A 21,204-nucleotide genomic window follows, 5' to 3' on the forward strand; every position below is an offset into this window, starting at 1 on the left:
CAACGACGACGACGACGATGATGATGATGATGATGATGATGATGATGATGATGATGGCGGTGATGAAGATAATGATTATGATAATAATAATAATAATAATAATAATAATAATAATAATAATAAAAATAATAATAATATAATAATAATAATATAATAATAATAACAATAAAGATAATATAATAATGATGATGATGATGATGATGATGATGATGATGATGATGATGATGATGATGATGATGAATGATGATGATGTTTATGATTGTGATGATGATGATGATGATATATGATGATATGATGATGATGATGATATAATAATAAATAATAAAATAATAATAATAATAATAATAATAATAATAATAATAATAATAATAATAATAATAATATAATAATATAATAATAATAATAATAATAATAATAATAATATTAATAATAATAATAATGATGATGATGATGTTGATGATGATGATAATAATAATAATAACATTTAAATAGTTAAGACAAACATTTCTTATAATACAGTCAATAGAAATGATTTCCTATTAACTCACTCAACCCTAACAACGACTATATCCGTAGTTTACCCGGGTTACTTTTACCCCATACCTATTTATTACATTTTTCTGAGACAAATTATAGACGTAGTATCAAAGCTAATGTATGTTTTTTTTTTATGCATGTTAATGATAGTTGAATAAAACTATCTATGTACATGATCATTTTTTATACATTTTTCCAATTTTGAAAAGTAGCAATAAAAATGTCTAGGACTGAGTGAGTTAATATTTCCCGGCATTTTTTTTGTGGCCAGTGGCCATTGAAATACAATGCCCAATCTTTATTATATGTTCGAGAGTAGATCTGAATTCTTATCAACTAGGTTGAGGAGCTTGTATCCTGGCAATCAATTACATGACACAATTCATAGAAAAGCATCATGATTAATATCCACTAGGTACCTATCCTACAAAATTTACAAACATATCACTTTACATAAAAATGCAACGAAACACCACTTTCAACCCAATTATTAGAAACACAATGGGGACTTTTCGGAAACAAACTTCGACGGGACATAAATTTTATGTATATTCAAACAAACAACAAAGTTAGGGGGTCCAGATAGCTCAGTTGGTAGAGCACTCGCTTTACAAACAAAGGGACCGAGATCGATTCCAGGTGCAGTCGAGACTTTTTTCTGACCTCACTGTCCGCCCAGCAGAGATTGTGCAGCTGGATCTGTTAGAGCTGGCGGAAAGTACTTTGCGATAGACTAGCGTCCTATCCAAAGGGTAGCAAGCAATTGCTATTGTCCGTTTCACACTATAAAAACTGGGATATACTCCGGTTCCATGGGCCTAATGGCTTTAAAAGGACAGCTTACTTTTACTTTACAACAAACAAAAGCCATGAAAGCATACTTTACACAAGCAGGTCAAGACAAATTTTATGTCAAGGCAGGCGAGAACAAACAATCACGCAATAATAAACAGAGTCTTGAAGCGCTTCTAGGTCTCGCACACATGCAAGTCCCTATCCCAGAGGATAGACACCAATAACAGAGGGAATTCGTCAATAGATTTAGATAATCTACCGAGGCGTCCCATTCGGTTGATTAGGAGGTGGTTGAGGATTAAATGTTTCTATTTCCGCAATTTCTAAAATGGAGATCAAAGGCAACTAAGATTGTCATAATCGTCTATTCTTATCGGTGTCAATTATTTCGTTCATACTTTAAAACGAGCATATGGTTGAGGTTTTCTTTCTAACTATCACTTGCAGAGCTTGATAAAGCCGTGCGTTTAGAATTAATTATAATAATAAAATAAATTATGTTCTTTAATCGTTTCGTTTTGTAGAGATCTTTCCGTGTTTTAGATAAGGAATTAATAAAATACTGAAAGTTAAAAGGTATGACATTCACGGAAATGCAGTGTCTTTTTTGTTGTTGTTGATGCAGCATTACATAAGCTTGAGTTATGGTACAGCGGCGCAAAGTTGAGTCCTTGTAACAGGCTCTATAGCAATCTCTCAACGTACTCTGGTGTAAAATAAATTCATCGCCAATAACGGCGTTGCCTCTGTCAAAATAATAATAATAAATACATTAAAAAAAATAAATAAATAAAACTGTACTAGCGCCTGATAGGCGTTATGTCTCATCCTACATGTTCTGTTGAATTGAATAAATTATTTGTTGTCGGTAAAAATACATATAATGCATACACATCTTTTATACACAACTACTACTAGTAGCAATGACAACAAAATAAAAAAAGGAATAATTTGAAAAATAACGATGGATATTTTTTCTTGATAAAATCTGATTTAAAATCACCGACATAAGAAGTTTAAAATAAATACTTTGCACATAAATTAAATACTATATATTATACATAAAAATTGACATGTCTCACTGTTACTGTGTTGGTACCTGCGTGGCTTGGGACCATAATAACGTAACTATAGTACTTTAGTAGGCCATGCTTGGGACTCTACTGTAAGCGCTTTGGATATTGCATCGGATTTTTTGTTTCGTGAAATGGAAATAATTATTACTTATCACCTCGCCTCATTGTGACGTCCATTTTTCCGAAGAGCAAAAAATGTCAAGGTCCCTCCTTGCATCGATTTCACAACCCATTACTAGCTATTTAATCCAATTCTTTGCTTCGTATAATATTATAGTCTTATTAGAAAATAAGATGACACCAAGGTGAAGTTGTAAAAATATGAATAGACCTACGTGTAAATGAAACAGACATAGACAAAGCGAAAGAAAAATACAAGATTTAAAAATCACCCGCGAAAATAAGGAGAGTGATTTTTGAAGGATTAGGCCTGCCCTTTTCTTGAATTTTTCTATCTGCTTTATCTGCCACTGTATCAGTCACATATTTTCATATTCTTATCGTGTATAAATATTGTCTACTCCCACTTTATTACTCACAGCAGGAAGAAACGCATGACATCTAGGGAGAAATGGATTGTCGAGTGCGGCTACAATGGTATACCACTAGCCTTTCGGATTGGTAGGTCCTGGGTTCGAGTCCACTCTGAATGGCGCATTGTTAAGTCCTTGGAAAATAACTCTTTACTCCTAATATTCTCTTACCGTGCTCATGTATTAAATGATTATCTGGCTGTTAACAGCGTCGTCTCTCTTGAAAATAAATGTAATATCGCCTCACAGGCGTCATGTCCCGTCCTGTATGTTAAGTGTTGCTGTTGGCGAGGAACCCCGTGTAAAGCCCGAGTACGTTTGGTGGATATTGTCCTTCATAAATACTCAAGCTCAGTCAACAACATACTTTTTGCAAATTAAATAGGAAGTAAGCACACGTTGATGTAGGATAGGGCTAAATTTCTATTATAAAAGCTATGCGCTTAGATACCAGACTGTAAATAAAAAAGAACTTCAAAAGGCAACGGCATTTGCTGTGACGTTGAGCGCTAGCGGATTCAAGATTTTAAAAATAAAGAAGAAAAAAAAAAAAAAATTGGCAGCGGTGGGATTCGAACCCACGCCTCCGAAGAGACTGGTGCCTTAAACCAGCGCCTTAGACCGCTCGGCCACGCTACCTGTTGAGGCGGGGTGAACTTTTACCATTACCATTCTTGAAAGTATTTCTGTTTGTTTTATTATAGTCTGCTGTTAGTTTGTGGATAGTTTAACGAGTTTGTTGTGTTTCATCCTTTTTTTTCTTCTTCGCTCTCTCTTGTCTTTTGTATCTGGACTAGTCTACATTCCATTTCATTTCTCTGATAATATTATTATGATTAGCTGCTTGGTCAGGTTCAAGGTTACACAGTTACAGTGGCTGAGTTAGGTACTTAGCACGTCAGCACTGAAGTTTAGGTTGTATTTTAGTGTGTAGGGCAAATGATGGTGTGTAGTGTGTAGTTTCAGTTTTTCATTTAATAGCTTTCTACCAATGTTCCGTGAGTGAATCGGTACTTTTTAAAGGGGTTTGATTTAGTTTGATTGACATTTCATTTAGATTATTTTGTTTCTTCAATTATTCATCTGGATCTACAACAGACGTTCAATTGCTAAAGTTTCAATACCCGATTTAGGTTTGGTTAGGCTAAGAATTGTCATAGTCGTTGAACTTCAACTTGAAGTTAAATTCAAAGGTAGAGTCTACTGATCTATTGTTGGGTCAAAGTTTAAGTTCATGGTCTCTGCTGAATCTGTGAGGAAACATCCCTGAATTCAAACAGATGAAATGGTTTTGAATTTTTATATTCCATAGACCCGTAGACTATGGCATAATTTTAAAGATTCAGATTAGGAGTAGGACGTTAATATAAATTTAGGCTTTTGCTTTGCGTGGGAACTGAAGACTGAAGCCACCGTCAAAGTGAAGTGAAAATAAAACGTCCGCAAAGAGAGGAAATTAAATATGGTTCACATCAAATTTACACCCATTTTTTTTATTCTGGTAGCCCTGTTACTGCAAGAATGCACATCGAGATCAACATCCTCAACCTCTAATAAACTACTTCTCATTTCATTTGATGGATTTCGTTGGAATTATTTGGATCGAACAAATACTCCTAATTTTGACAGGATAAGAAAAAATGGTGTCCAAGCCGTTCATGGCCTGAGAAATGCTTTCATAACCAAAACATTCCCTAATCACTTCACACTTGTGACAGGTCAGTGGGAAGAGAGCCACGGGATTGTTGCCAATTCTATGTATGACCCTGCCTTGAATAGAAGTTTCTCGCCTCATGATGAGAAGGCAAACACAGAAGCTGTTTGGTTCGATCAAGGTGGAGAACCCATTTGGGTAACAAACCAGCTACAGAAAAAAGACGGTAAATCAGGAGTGATAATGTGGGTTGGTGCAGGTGCTCCTGTTGAGAGTGTATATCCAACTAAATTCATCAAATTCGATCATGACTTTAAAAATGAGAGTAAAATAGACACAATGGTCAAATGGTTCAAGGAAGATGGATGTAATTTAGGTTTGATGTATTTCGATCAGCCTGACAGATTCGGACATGCGTTCGGTCCAGAATCAGAACAGGTAACGCGCATGATAGGAGGTCTGGATAAAGTGATTGGATATCTTCTCGACCAATTTGAAAAAGCAGACTTACTGCATGAGACCAACATCATTATCACAAGTGATCATGGTTTTACATCAACACCCAAGGAGAAAATAATTTATTTGGATACATTTATTGATCCAGAGACTTTTCAATTGGAAAGCTCAACTCCTGTTGCTGGTATTTGGCCTCATGAAGGTAAGTTGAGATTTGATTTACACCAGTCTGGAATCACGTCTTATTGTTTTTACCATGAGAGCAGTAATTGTGCTGTTCCTCCTCTTTGTATAAAAGTAGTCATATATATGGGATAGATAGTTGATGAAATTATGATTTGATTGGTATTTAGTCAATGTTCGATTGTTAGTGTCACAATTGTTCACAGCAGGCCATCGGATACAGCAAGGTCATTAAGTAGATCTTCAGAGCTATTATATTTTAGACCAATCGAGCCAGAGTCTATCCCTGTAGTTACGTCATGGCCAGAGTTTATCCCTGGTGTGAAACAAAATGGACAATAGCTATTGCAAAGTAATTTCCACCAGATCTAATAGACCAGCTACCCAATCACTGCAGGGTAGACAGAGGGGTAAAAAAAAATCTTGACTTCACTAGGGATCGATCTCGGTCTGAAGCGAGTGCTCTACTAGTCAAGTCATTGGGACCCCCAAAGTCATTAAGGCTAAGTGCAGTGATGCCATACTCCGGTTTCTCCTGAAAAAAATCCGGTCTGGAGCAAAAATTTACAGGTTACGGTCAACTTCTGTCAAATTCCAGTGAGGTCAAATTGTTCCAAGGATACTACTACAACCACCACCACATCATCATCATCATCATCACCATCACTACCACTACTACTACAACCACCACCACATCATCATCAGCATCATCATCATCATCATTACCTCTACTACGACAACTACCAACACCACATCATTATAACTACCACTACTACTACACAACATCATCATCACTACCACTGCTTCTACAACCACCACAAGCACATCATCATCACCACCACTACTACTACAACCACCCCCATCATATCATTATAACTACCACAACTACTAACCACCACCACATCATCACTACCACTACTACTACAACCACCACCACCACATCATCATCACTACCACTACTACAACCACCACCTTATCATCATCACTACCACTACTACTACAACCACCACCACTACATCATCTTCACCACCACTACTACCACTACAACCACCACCACCACCACATCATCCTCATTAGCACTACTAAATGTAAATGTGATTTATGTCACTTTTGAAAAAAAAATTACAAAAGAGATTTTTCTCCTCGGAGCAATTTCAGTTTTTCATCAGCGAGCATCAGGTCAACCAATAAAATAATACAGATGAAAGACTTTTCACTGTAATATTGTGAGATACTTTTTTAAAAACTTGACACAATTGAAAAGAAATCTTTCATGGTTCTCAAAATTGTTGACCTAATATGCATGGACGATTATCTGTTATTGGACCTTTATTTTCATGCTGAGCCTAAGACTTGTTTGGTCTTAGGTCCATGACATGTTAATTGTTACCCCGTTTGACTCACAATCTTGGACAGCAAGAGATATGTTCAGTCTACTCCAGGAAATTGCACTGATAAGAGGACAAACCAGTTGTCAATCTCTGACAAGGACTTTTTAATATCTTCTCGAAAGGACTGATTTAGTTGTTCCTTGCTTACTCTTAGGGAATGTCATTTTATTATCAGAGAGGGAGGAGAGGAGTGGAAAAGATTTGCTATAAGTGAGTTTAAAATTGGCCCTTGGAGGACTAGGCTCTTGGCTAAATAATAATTTTAATGGTGCAATGTTTTTGCTTGCCTTATGTCGAGTTTATTACAGATAATAGAACTGACCATTTTAGAAAATGAACCATTTTATTATTTTTCGAAAGAGGGAAATTTCTTTTTTGTGTCATTGTTATTTGTTTTAAAAAAATTGTTTCTTAATATTCAGGTTACCACGATGCTATTTACCAGAATTTGTCTTCGGCTACAGAGACCGTGGGCCATTTTAGTGTGTACAAGAAAGATGATATCCCTGCTCATTTCCACTACACAGACAACAGAAGAATCCCTCCAATTATTGCTGTTGCTGATAATCATTACAGTTTCTCCAGACATTTTGAACCAGGGCATATGAGTGAGTTGGTCTCCTAATTCTACATTTACACTATAGAGCATACTTACAACGGGCCTGCTTAAAACAAATCAATGGAAATAATAATTGTGTTTCTGTGCCACTATCTCCCTCATCATATCAATGAAATATAAAACTAAAAAACTTTGGATACAAATAACTAATTTTCTGCCTGTGGTTGTTCTTTATACCTGTACTATATTACAGTTTCAATTTCTTAATGGAACAATTTTCTTCTCTGTAAAATGTTGACTGTTCTCTGTGTTCTCATGAGAACAAAGACGACCTTTATTCAAGTGAGAGGATTCTAATAGGTTAATGCACGTTGTGTGTTCAGTTGTTAATTACAGTACCATTTAGAAGACTTGAACCAAGCCCTTTTTCAGCACTGCTTTTTCCTTGGCAAGAAATTTGGTGTCTTTTCTCCAAATAAATGCTGAAGCAGACTGGCCTACTACAATACTGGCTGGAGTCTAGTACGTTCTCACGAGAAGCCAAAAGCTGTGCTAGAATCCGAGTGTTTCGAAATCTGATGCTGAAAGTGATTAAAGGGAACGACTTATATCAATATCATCTGGTCATCCAGCTCCAGCGAGCCTTATTGCAGAGCATGCTAGAATCCAGTGAGCATTGTACTACGAAAAATTAGAACTACCACTTTTTGGCTCCAGCCGCAGAACAACACAAGCACCTTTGAATTGATGACGCTGATTTCAAGACTTTGAAGCATTAGTTGATAGTCCTGATAAAAGTACAGATATATTTCCCTTTATTCATTCCCATGGGGAAATTTGTCCTAAGGGTCTATTCCAAAGGAAGACTGGAATAACCCAGGCGACAGCCGCAGCGCAGCACTGAATAGTGAACTTGGGCGAGGTGACTTGCTCAAGACCATACAACACAACAGTTAGTCTAACTCTGTACTTTTTGGGTACGAAGCAAAGAACATACTGTTGAGCCATGCCACCCCATATTGACTATTGATCATTAGTAATATGCTCACAATCTATGCCTGCTAAATCACTCATGACCAACACACAAAACCATGTGTAACCTTGAACGTATATAGTGTGTAAGAAAGAATTCAGTGAAAAGTAATCATGATCTCCTCTCTGGCCATTTAAAAGGAAGTCAACTTCATTCATTCTATGTCATATTTTCATTCTGCGAGCTTAATTTAATGATCAATGTCCCAATGATAACCCAAGTTTTCTTTTTCATTTATATGTTTTATATTTTATGTTTCATCCAATTTTATAGAGGGTAATCATGGTTATGACAATCGTCTTCAAGATATGCACCCGTTCTTTATTGCCATGGGTCCTGCCTTCAAATCTGGCTTCACTGTTGACATGTTTCAAAGTGTCGATGTCTACCCACTCATGTGTCACATCCTGGGCTTGGTACCTGCCCCCAACAATGGAAGTATGGATGTGGTCAGGACACTCTTGGTTGAAACGGAAACTATTCATGGGAATTCAGTCCTTTTATTCTTCAGGAAATGTATGTTGCATCTATCAGTCAATCATTTAGAACCATCTATGTGCATTTTGATGATATATGCTCATATTTATAGTGTAACTCCACTCCAGCACGGTTTCCTTGAACGCATCCAAATGTCCAGAATTTCTTCCTTATTATTCTTTGTTATTATTCCATTCCTTCCTCGAACTAATTTTTGCCTCGAACACGATTTCCTCAAACTAATTTGACCCAACCAACGTTTTAAAAAAATTTAATTAATTAATGATTTATTTTTTAATGCGCCAGGTGATTTCGACCATTGATATTTTACTACGGCATTGACAGTTATGTATATATATATCGTGTGTATCTATCTGCACCGCATGTGTATGCTTACAAAATTATACACAGGCAGACACACACAGCCACTCACACACCCGTTTTGCATATCCGAGACCTCTCTGCTTATTCTTAGCACTTTGCTATTCGTTCTAATTTCAATGTCACGTGACATGAGTGGCTATGACAGTAAATGAATGTTGTAACATAGCAACCCCCCATCAAACACACACATACACACACACACATACACACACACATACACACACACACACACACACAAACAGTGTGTATGTCATATATAAATTTATCTCCCTCAACATATCAATGAAATATATAAATAATACAGTTCCCGTTTTTATCTTCTAGCGGAAATTTGTCTTTGGGTCTATTCAGAGGGGAGACTGGAATAACCCAGTTTTCAGTCGTAGCGCAGTGCCGCAAATTGAGCTAAGGAGAAGTGGCTTGCGGAAGGCCACATCATGCTATGGATATCAAACTAGGTATCTTTTGGGTGCGTTGCAAAGTCTAGACTGTCGAGTCTCACTGCCCCCCCCCCACCCCACCCCATTTCCATCAAAACGTTAAGGCAAGGCACGGTTTCCTCAAACATTTTTGCATGTCCTGAGGAGTTTGAGGAAACCGTGCTGGAGTGTATTCATAAGACTATGCGGTCTAGTCGTATGACATTCACTTTCCGATCGGAAGGTCCTGGATTCGAGCCTTGCTCGGCACGTTGTTGAGTCCTTGGAAAAGGCGCTTTACTCACATTCTCTCACCATACTCAGGTGTAAATTGAGTACCTGGCTGTTAACAGCGTTGTCTCTGTTGGAAAAAAATGGTAATATCCCTAACAGGCATCATGTCTCGTTCTACATGATACATGTTGCAAACCATACTGCTATACCAGGCTCCATACTTATTGTTCATTTTTTAAAACTAATACCTACCTTATTATGTTCTATCAGATAGCAAGATAATATTTTTTGTTGGTTTGATTTTGTTTTTAGCGGTTTGATAAATCCCTTTTAGCAGTTTATTCTCCCACCACATCTGTTGTTTTGTCGTGTATGAATATCAAATAATATTCTTCCTCTCTCCCTTCCTCTCTCTTTCTCTGTCTTCTATTTCCCTATATCTGTTTTTCAATATGCTCTCTGTCTTTGTCTTGGAATGAGATTACTTGGTTTTGTCCTGGCCCTGGCCTGATACCCTGGCTGGGAGGGAAGCAGGCAAATGTGTAGTTAGTTTTGGGTAATGATATTTTTTTTCCTCTCATCATCTCTCTGTTATGCACTGTATTATGTTTTTTTTAATATTATTTATGATTTGTAAAACATTTGAGTGTATTCCTCTTAGTAGGGACCTGTGCTTGTGTCTGGATGAGACTTTACTTTTAGTGATCTCTGATGTGTTGCAAGTGCCGTAAAACCCTTAAAAACAAAACAAAAATCTCTCTCTCTCCCTCTTTCTCTCTCTCCCTCTCTCTCTCTCTGTCTCTCTCCTGTCTCTCTCTCTCTCTCTCTCTCTCTCTCTCTCTCTCTCTCTCTCTCTCTCTCTCTCTCTCTCTCTCTCTTTATCTTCCCTATGATTACTTTGCCATTTTCCATAATTAGGGCTGAGGTGGCAGAGTGTAACCTACATTTCATTATAACCTATAACCTGTTTCAGCAACTATTTATTATTTTTAATATTCCAGATCATTTTGGCACTATCTTTGTTGCATGCCTCATCTTTGTCGGGCTAATAACGGCTATCTTGATCACCATTCACGAAATGAGGAAGAGAAGGAAAGAGCGAAGCAACATGCAGGTTATCATGGATGATGTGGAAATCACCACCACAGACGAGGGCCCAGCCAATGACCCACCAACCTCAGACACCAGCAACATTCCACTTCTACAAGATCAAGACTTTTAATAGTTATCAAATAATCTCTACAGTTACAGTCACGTCTCTCTAAGCCAAACACCTCAGCTTCCAACATTTTGTCCGGATTACAGAGGCATCCAGATAGTGGAATCAGTCTGTAAAATGTACAAATAAACAAGAAAAAAATTCATCCCCAGGCTATCTGTCAGGATAATGGAAACTTTCGGATTAGAAAGATGCAACTGTATTTTTTAAATTTTTTGTTTTTTTTCCTGGGCATGATACATTTCAACCATTTACACAGAATAAAACACTTTATTAACATAATAAGAATAAAAATGTTTAATAGAAAGTGAAGACTCTAAATAATGGAACATATGCTCAATAATAGTGGATGACTTAGGACTCTAGATATTGCGCATTCGACTTACCCTAATCGTTTTTGTAAGCAGGACATTGTTGCTTGTAATTCAAATAATGATTATAATAATAATAGTAAAAACAAAAATAATAATAATAATGTAACGAATTGGGCCGAGAGAGTTGGTAGATCAAGATAGCTTGATTCATCAACATAAAGAAAAGACTAGGAGAGAGATAGATAGAAGGAACTCGTTGATAGATTCCCTGGGAGTGAGAGATCAGGCCAATGCACTGAGCCTAGCCTGAACAGAGGAAAGAGAAAGGAGAAGTCGGTGTTTCACGGCTAGACAATGGTAATAATGATAAAATAAAGAAAATCATGATTAACATACATGATACATTTATTACAGAAACTAGGTTACATCTACAACACAAATAGGAATGACATAACACTACTTATCCATTCATCCTGTTTGTCTCTCTCCTCACATCCATTAATAAAATAATATAAAACACGATCCCTGGAATGGACCACAGTATTATGTTTAGCTCACAAAAACTTAAAGAACTCCCTCTGACTTCCTGTGCCTCGCTTTATATAGCGATGGTTTGAACCCCCTGATTGGATGGTTGGGTCTATTAAAAAAACCTAGCAACATGACGAGAGTCTGGCCACTCCGGACTCGTTCGGGTTATGTTAATAATAATAATAATAATAATAATTATTATTATAATAATAATAATAAAATAATAATAATAATAATAATATATATTTTAATAGTAATAAATAAAATAAGATGTATAAGTAAATTGTCATCCGAGAAAAATGATCTTACTTCAATGCTTCCTCACAAATTTCTCATTTTTATAGAAAAAAAATTAATTGATTCTTCTCAATTAAACTATATCATTCTTATTATGTTCTCATAATGTAGACTAAAAACTGCGATCTAAATAAAACTAGATTGAGGCCGTGAGTCACATATAAAATAACTTACTCATGTCAATGGAATGTGAATGGCTATTCATGTCTCTTAGTATATGTTTTTATCTGCCCAAATGTAGATCTACACAGTATATTTAAAGGTCTAAATCACCCTTTACATGATAATTTACATTACAGGAACTGATATTATATAGTAATATTTGTATGTAAGAAAATTACTCTCTTCATTATCACCACCATTACCATCATCATCACCACCATCAGTATAATCATCATCATCATCATCATCATAATCACTGCCATCATTATTTTCATAGTCTGGTGTATCCTCATTTGTTTTCATGAGGAACAATGTGAGAGGTGTTAAAAGTGTACTAAGACTACATATTCTTGTCTCTGTGTATTTGGATTGTATGATCTGTAATCAACATTCACTAATCAAATGCTCACTTAATCTTAACACACTGGGTGAGGTTCCCTACCTCCCATAGTGGGCAGCGAGGTACTTGCGGTGTCTTCTATCTCCTTATATCTGTTTTCCAATTGCTTTCTGTCTTTGTCTTGGAATGAGATTACTTGGTTTTGTCCTGACCCTGCCGGAGTCCTTGGCTGAGAGGGAAACAGTCGAATGTATAGTTATTGTTTTGGGAGATGATATTTTTTTCCTTGTAGATCATCTCTCTGTTATGTTTTATTATTTATTCTTAACATATGATTTGTAAACATTTGAGTGTATTCCTCTTAGTGGGATCTTGTGCTAGTGTCTGGGTGAGACTTTCAGGTGATCTCAAACTAAGTATTTTGATAGTGTGCTCTTGGAATGTAATCTGTTTCCTATTTGAACCAATTCCCCTTTGTCTTACCTTTTCTTGGGTGCTTTAATTGTAATTCTAGAACTTTTTACTGTCCCATTTTCTTCCTTTTTACTGGCGCTGATATGACCTCAGTGTGTTGCAAGTGCTGTAAAACCCTTAAAAACATAAAACAGACATTCTTAACACAGCCAATCTCTCGTTCTTTCTCTTATGCTGATAATAGAATTTTTTTTTTATTGTTTTGCCATGTTCTTCGTCACCTGTACAGCATTTCCAATTGATAAAGACAAAGAGAGAGAGAGAAGAGAGAGAGAGTGTGTGTGTGTGTGTGTGTGTGTGTGTGATGTATCAAGTTTTCACTTTGAATGAAAGTTGACATCGTTCAAATTGACTTCTTGAAGATTTCTCTGTATAATATATATAATGTTCACAACCATTCCAGAACACATCGTGTGTAAACATCTTGTTTTAATAATATGAATATATATATATATATATATATATATATATATATATATATATATATATATATATATATATATATATATATATATATATATATTATATTTAACATGAATAGTGTCAGTAACTCAATGGTACAATGTCTCGTCTTGTAACAATGTCATGCAATATTATGGATGGTGTGAGTACAAAAAATGAAACATTTTGAAGACCATTTTCATTGAGCATTCCGAAACAACTGAGTGCTTGACATAAATGTGCATTTATTTTTTAACAGTGATGACACCGTTTCAGACCAATAGATAGAAAAACTAACTGAATCTTTTTGCCTATTATCCTCTTAATAGGACATTAGTTTATTGGAAAGTATTTTTGACTATATATCTAAATTTTTTATTAAGTTATCATTTATTTCTAATTGAGTAAAAGCTGAGGGAAGATGGATTATAGAAACAAATCTGACATATGAAATTATATTAATTTCTTTTGACTCCGTGAGTGAGTTTTGTACCAAGAATATTATTATAGAGAGACCTAGTATTTATTTTCATAAAATTAAAATAAAAAATTTCAGTAGCCTTCTTCAGGGGAATTTTTTACTTTTCTTATTGTTTTAAATGATTGAAGACAACGAAAAAGCTGTTTTATGGGGACGGTCATTGTCAGATTTTGTCCCCGGGCCGTCCCAATTAAACGGCTGGGAATTGGAAAGGGTGTGACGTTTTATATAGAAAAAAATTCAGTTTCCAAGGAATCGTCCCAAAGCGACTGTCCCAATTAAGTGTCATTTCCAATACCGGCTTAGTCTATACTATTGTTTTTAAAAACAATTTTATTCACTAAATCCTGATTTCTAAAGTTTCTATTTTTTTTTCTCAATTAATACATTTTTACTAATTTGACCTTTTTTATGTTTGTTATAATTTACCAATTTCTGTAAACAACTTTCAATTGGTTTCATGTTATTGTATGCATTCTTATTCTTGACATAGGACTTTATTCTTTACATCTGCCACTAGCACAATAAACACAAACTTTAAAGATCTGCATATCTGCAGATATCAAAGGCTTGGGTAACGTTTTACTTTCTCAAACCGTCCTTTGCTAAGATATATAGTTTTGCTTGAATTTTATTACGACTTATATAGATTGTTGTTTTGTTTTCATTAATATATATTTTCTTGAATTTAGTGAAGCATTGTTGTTTCATCTCAGGCTAGGGACAGGGGTTTCTTCATTTTCTATTTCTGTTCAACCTTTATACCTTTTTCAATTGCTTACATGACCAATAATAGCACAAGCACTGCAATAATCACTGCCACCCAATAAAACAAAAGCTTTTTTGATATGTTAATTGTGATGTCAGTGGCTCAGTGAAATCATGTCTTGTGTTCAAGTTCAAGTCTGTAAATTACAAAACACACAGTGTGCCCATCACCCTAATGCTTATAACAAATTTATCATACAACAAAAATCCCTGTCCTTCTAGTCATTTAATTATTTTCCGCATTCTAGGCATATTTTGTGAATTATGCGTTAAAATGATTTGGGGTCTATAATGTCAGGCTGTAATTGATTCCATTTGTGTATAGTTCAAGGTAAAAAGTTGAATTTGTACTTGAAAATGGCTGATGGAATTTGTTGTTGTGGTGAAGCGATGTGATGTCACAAAGTGTGGCTATGTGGTCTAGTGGTATGACACTCGCTTTCGGATCGGAAGGTCCTGGTTCGAGCTTCGCTCGGCGAATAGTTGAGTCCTTTGAAAAGGCTCTTTACTCACATTCTCTCACCGTAATCAGGTGTAAAATGAGTACCTGGCCATTTACAGCATTGTCTTTGTCTGAAAAATTGTAATATCGCATAACAGGCGTCATGTTACGTCCTACATATTAAATGTTGCTGTTGACCAGAGACCCCTTGTAAAGCACTTTGAGCACATTTAGTGGATATTGCGCTATATAAAGCTCGATTATTTTTTTAAAAAGTCAAGCATTGTTGAATATCTCTGGTCATGGTGTTGTATCCTTGGGTAACGCAGTTTACACATATTACCTCACTTGACTTTGGTGTGAATGGTAGAGATGGGTATTTCAAGATCGACAAGTAAAAAATGAACGTCTAAAAGAGTACTGTCCTATGGCTTGCCGAGGGGAAAAGAGTGACCAATGTGAAGCATGGTACATGTGTGGATAAGTTGCTATATTATATGTTCATATTTATACAACACTCAAAGTGCCATAAAAGAAAAATGTGATTGGTGTAAGGGAGTGTCTAACATATAAAGCTTTAATCATGTCACGATATGAAAATGTGTGAATTGTGATTCATTGATATTGATACCAATTTCTTGAAATGAAATGTTTGGATAATGAAGAGTGCCGGACAGTTTTGACTCTGTCTTGGATATAAAGCTTCTTTCCCTTTGGATTGGCTTCTTAATATGTTACTTACGTAATGTGTACTAGATTAATTTCATTGTACAAACTTAAAGTTGAGTAGCTTGTATTCAAAACACAAGTAAGGTGGGGTGGGGGGAGACCAAGTCTTACTATTTCTTCCACCCCCCTACATTTTTTGTCAACACCTAATGCTTGTGGCATATTTTTTTTCTTGTCCTCGAGCAAGACCACTTGGTTTTGCTCAACCGTACCTGGTGTCCATCGCTGTGAGGGTAAAACAAATTAAAGAGATAATTCTCGTTAAATTTGTAGCTGATTTTATATTGCAAAAATTTCAGTGTGTCCCTCGTTATAGAACGATTCTTCTGTCGCTCAATTATTGTTTCTGTTTCAACAAATCCCCTTGAGTTCCTTTTTTACCTGTGACTGTAACAGCAGAAATCAAGATTTATAATCTTCTTCTTTTTGTGTGTTGTTGTTGTTGTTGTTGTTGTTGTTGTTGTTGTTCTTCTTCTTCTTCTTCTTCTTCTTCTTCTTCTTCTTCTTCTTCTTCTTCTTCTTCTTCTTCTTCTTCTTCTTCTTCTTCCTCTTCTTCTTCTTCTTCTTCTCTTCTTCTTCTTCTTCTTCTTCTTCTTCTTCTTTCTTCTTCTTCTTCTTCTTCTTCTTCTTCTTCTTCTTCTTCTTCTCTTCTTCTTCTTCTTCTTCTTCTTCTTCTTCTTCTTCTTCTTCTTCTTCTTCTTCTTCTTCTTCTTCTTCTTCTTCTTCTTCTTCTTCTTCTTCTTCTTCTTCTTCTTCTTCTTCCCTCTTCTTCTATACTGTAACTACTGTTGATGTGCATAAAGAAAACAATGGTACTTTCCTGATAATCTGTACTGCATCTTTAAAGGTTCAATATTTCTCAACCTTTACACACTTTCTCATTATCTCTTTTTTACTGGTGCTCACATGGCTTAAGTGTCGCAAGTGTAAAATTCCTGAAAAGAGACAAACAGCTAGCCTTGGCTTGATTAACCTTTATGGAAACACAATGATCACATCTTTATTTTGGGGTGTCGTGGGCAGTGTAATGATTTCCATGGACATTGAATTCTATTATTTTTATTTGAGAAGTGTTTGGGGAAATTAAAAAATTTAAATCATGAAATTGACTTGAATGTCATGATTATGTTGAGGCTGCGGCTTTGTGGTCGTGTGGCACGACATTTCATTAGCCTTCAGACTGGTATGTATAGTGTTCAAGTCCCACTTTGAATTGTGCAAATGTGAGTCCTTGGAAGAGGCTCTTTACTGACATTCTCTCACAGTACTCAGGTGTAAAATAAATACCTGGCCGTTAACAGCATTGTTTCAGTTGAACAAGAAATGTAATATTTATTGCCTTACAGGCGTCATGTCTTGTTCTACTTATTAAGTGTCCCTGTCGGCTGCAGACTCTTTGTAAAGCGCTTTGGGTGTGGTTACTGGATATTGCGGTATATTAATGCTCAATTTTATTTGGTTAAAATGATAAAGTGCCTTCTATTTGTGTATTTAATGTTAAATTGTTGTGTTTGTCTGGACTCGCGGCATGTCATTTTGGGAATCTCCTTTCGTCACGCGAAAATATTTTTATCCCAGTGTTTTACTTTGTAATTTGGGTTCTCTTTCTGCATCTTCGAACATATTTTATCATATTCTATTGCAAGTAGATACTGTTGTAAACGCATTGCTGCTCATTACAGTTTTTTTTTTAATTTACATTTTCCTTTTGCTATTAGGCTATAACTTAGGTTCTTTTTCTTCCCAACGAAAATGTTTCTAAGTTTTGTTTCAATTCAACGAAAATGTTTGATCATATGTCTTTTTTTTTTTTTTTTGGTTGGGTTTTTGGGTTTAACTTTTAGAAAACCATAGAGCACAGGCACGAACATGTGTGGGTGTGTGTGTGTGTGTGTGTGTGTGTGTGTGTGTGTGTGTTCTCCTGTTGATAAAACGTCGATCCAAAGACATTTACTGACCTCCCACGATGGGCAGGAGGTCACACTGTGTCTTCTATCCCCTTATATATATTTTCTGAGTTGATTTCTTTGTCTTGGAATGGAATTACTTAGTTTTTCCTAGTCCTGGCCGGAGTACTTAACTGGGAGGGATGCAGTCAAATGTATAGTTATAGTTTTGGGAAATTATTATTTTTTTTGTAAATCATCTCTCTGTTATGTAGTTACATTTTGTTGTTGTTACACTCATATTGGTTTATAAACATTTGAGTGTATTCCTCTTAGTGGGGGCCTGTGTTTGTGTCAGATGAGACTTAGGTGATCTCAAGTAGTGTGTGTGTGTGTGTGTGTATGTGTGTGTGTGTGTTTGTGTTCATGTTGAAAACATGTCGGTCCAAAAAAATGTGCCTGGTGAAAGGAAACTATTATTTACCACGGACTCGCTCACTCCGTGGCAATTGTCGTCTATTTGTGTATGTTTGTGTCTATGTCTGTGTGCGTGTGTTTATGTTCAGGTTGAAAAAATGTCGGTCCAAAAAATGTGCCTGGTGGAAGGAATCTATCATTTACCATGGACTCACCAACTCAGTGGCAATTGACACTTCATTTTAAACCCATAGTTGTCTTCAGTACATGCTGACCAGCTGAAGTTTCGGTCCCTCTGGATTCTGAAAACTTTTCACAAATTTTTGACACTGGCGATCGACCTTGGGTTTTTTTTTCTGCTTTGGGTGTTGGTGAGGTTTTATATGAAGTTGTTTTGGTATTTCTTAATTGAATCGTTTATTGTGCCCCCCCCCCCCCCTTCCTTTAATTTTGTTATTATTTTTATTGCCAGTCATTGTTAAATTTTATTCCATGTAATTTTCTAATTGCATATGGTATTATTACTTGTATACAAATCGGAAAGTAAATCAGAATGTCAGTCTTATATCAGGTGGTCACAAACAAAACGCGCCGCTCTTTGTGGGCTTGTATCTCTGAGACTCTTCATTGGATTTTTTTCACATTCAAAGCACATACCAAAAATTTTTTTTTAAAAACCCCACAAATCCTTATAAGTAAACTGTCAAAATTTTATGAATATTAATTGAGAAACAAAAAAAAAATACGTTGATTTTTCAAAACCGTGCTCAGAAATACAATATCAGAGAAAAATGACATAGGACAAAATGGCGATAGTCTTAGCTTTTGTTGCCATATTTTATATATTAGCAAACATTAATTATTTCACCATAAACATTATTTGCATCATAATTGTCCTGATCATGTAAGAAATCGTCTATGTAACACACTCGCATACCTATTTTGGTCCAACGATTACAAAGTGAGCACTTTAAGTGATCAAAAGCACCGCCGTTCTCTTTAATGACGCAAAGTAGTCTCTTATTTCTTATTCCAACTCTTTACAATGTTGGGTCATTTTTCTCTGATGTTGTATTTCTGACAACTGTTTAAAAAAATCATCATATCTTTTTTGTTTCTAAATTCATGTTCATAAAATGTTACCATGATTTGTTTTATTTTTGTTTTGAATTTTAGAGAAATCCAATGAGTCTTAGAGATACAAGCCGACAAAGATCGCCGCGTTTTTTGTGTGTGTTTTTTTTTGTGTGTGACCATCTGATATATATATTGTAGATATAATAATAAGATAATCTTATTTTTAAACCTCATTCCAGATTGATTAAATTCATTAAAATAATAAAAGAAATATCTTTATAACATTTATTGCTTGTTCCTGTGTGTATTATTTATTTATTTATTTTGTTAAATTATACTTCTATGACACTGTAAACCAAAGACTTTTTTTTTTTTTGGGGGGGGGGGGGGGGGGGGAAGCGTAACTTTGCCGTAATTCTTGCAAATTTACAAAGCTCACTACATTCGTATAATTAGAGCAAAATTGGCCGTATATAATCTCCCTATACTTTTAGTAGCAAATGCAAAGATGCACTGATAAGACGTAGTAATGTCTTTTTATTGCATTCTAAATCTATTTTGTAAACATTCTCTGGTAAATAAAATGGTATTATTAATATATATTTTTGTAAGCATTTGAATGTATTCCGTTTTGTATTTCATTTTTGCTATGTTTACACCAGGATGGGACTTCAATGGGTGGGTGGGGTTCCCGACCTCCCATATTAGGCAGGGAGGTACTTGCTGTGTCTTCGATCCCCCCTGTATCTGTTTTTCAATTGCCTTCTGTCTTTGTCTTGCAATGAGATTACTTAGTTTAGTCCTGGGTGGGGTTCCCGGCCTCCCATAGTGGGCAAGGAGGTATTTGCTTTGTCTTCTATACCCCTTTATCTGATTTCCAATTACATTCTGTCATTGTTTTGGAATGAGATTACCTGGTTTCGTCCTTACCCTGGCCGGAGTCATTGACTGGGAAATATTTTTGTTTGTTTAAATGAGCTTTTTATTTAAATAACAGCAACAAGAAACATTTTGGACGAGACAAGACGCATTTTAGGCTATAATATTACAATTTTTTTCAGACAGACAACGCTGTTAACGGCCAGGTACTCATTTTATACATGAGTACGGCGAGAGAATGTGACTCTCGAGCCTTTTCCAAGGACTCAAGTTTGCACCGAGCGAGGCTCGAATCAATGACTTTCTGATCCGAAGGCGAGTGTCATACCATTAGACCACATAGCCGCACAGTCAAATATATTGTTATCCTTTTAAATCGTCTCTATTGAGTCCTGTTATAATTGTTTTTTTTTTTTTTTTGCATTCCTCTCAGTGGGATTCTGTAGTTGTGTCTGGAAGAGACTTTAATGTGATCTCAAATTAAATACATTGATAGTTTGCTCTTGGAATCTACTTCTGTTTTCTATTTTAACCAGGCTTCTTTGCTTGACTTTTTTTGACGTGGGGTATTTTCAATTTTAAATCTGAACTCTTTTGACTATCCCATTTTCTTCCTTTTTACTGGCGTTGATATGACATTAACCTAGAACTCTTAAAAACCAAAACAAGTCCATTCTCAATTGGGACCTACCACCTTAAAACGATTTTATTAAAGGGCGATTTAAATGCTAAAAGATTTATTTATAGTCTGGTATTTTAAAGTTACAAGGCTGCCTAGTGTCCTTTGTTCTCCCATAATGGGCAGGGAGGCACTTACTGTGTCTTCTATCCTCCCATCAACGTTTCCAGCTTGATTTCTGTCTTTGTCTTAGAATGGGATTAAAGGTGTTGTCCTAGTCCTTACAGGAATCTTTAGCTGGGAGGGAAACAGTCAAATATATTGTTATAGATTTGGGAGATGATACTTTTTTCCCTTATAAATGATCTCTTGTTATGTGCTGTTACATTTTTGTTTT

The 21,204-nt window shown here is 35.6% G+C and overlaps 1 protein-coding gene and 1 non-coding gene across 2 annotated transcripts; one reads left to right on the forward strand and one right to left on the reverse strand.

Annotated features, from left to right (window-relative positions):
• Positions 1-3,498: 3,498 nt before the first annotated feature.
• Trnal-aag (transfer RNA leucine (anticodon AAG)) lies at positions 3,499-3,580 on the reverse strand. The gene has a single exon. It is a non-coding gene; the product is annotated as a tRNA-Leu (tRNA).
• On the forward strand, positions 3,565-11,413 carry LOC144968320 (ectonucleotide pyrophosphatase/phosphodiesterase family member 5-like). The gene is made up of 4 exons (XM_078906570.1): positions 3,565-5,253; positions 7,048-7,233; positions 8,491-8,733; positions 10,733-11,413. The coding sequence occupies exons 1-4, from the start codon at positions 4,404-4,406 to the stop codon at positions 10,951-10,953; spliced, it is 1,500 nt and encodes a 499-aa protein (XP_078762696.1). The 5' UTR covers positions 3,565-4,403; the 3' UTR covers positions 10,954-11,413.
• The last annotated feature ends 9,791 nt before the right edge of the window (positions 11,414-21,204 follow it).

Source organism: Berghia stephanieae, chromosome 3 (assembly GCF_034508935.2).
Source record: "Berghia stephanieae isolate SIO BIC M18660-M18661 chromosome 3, UCSD_Bste_1.3, whole genome shotgun sequence".
In the NCBI taxonomy this organism is placed as follows: Eukaryota; Metazoa; Mollusca; class Gastropoda; order Nudibranchia; family Aeolidiidae; genus Berghia; species Berghia stephanieae.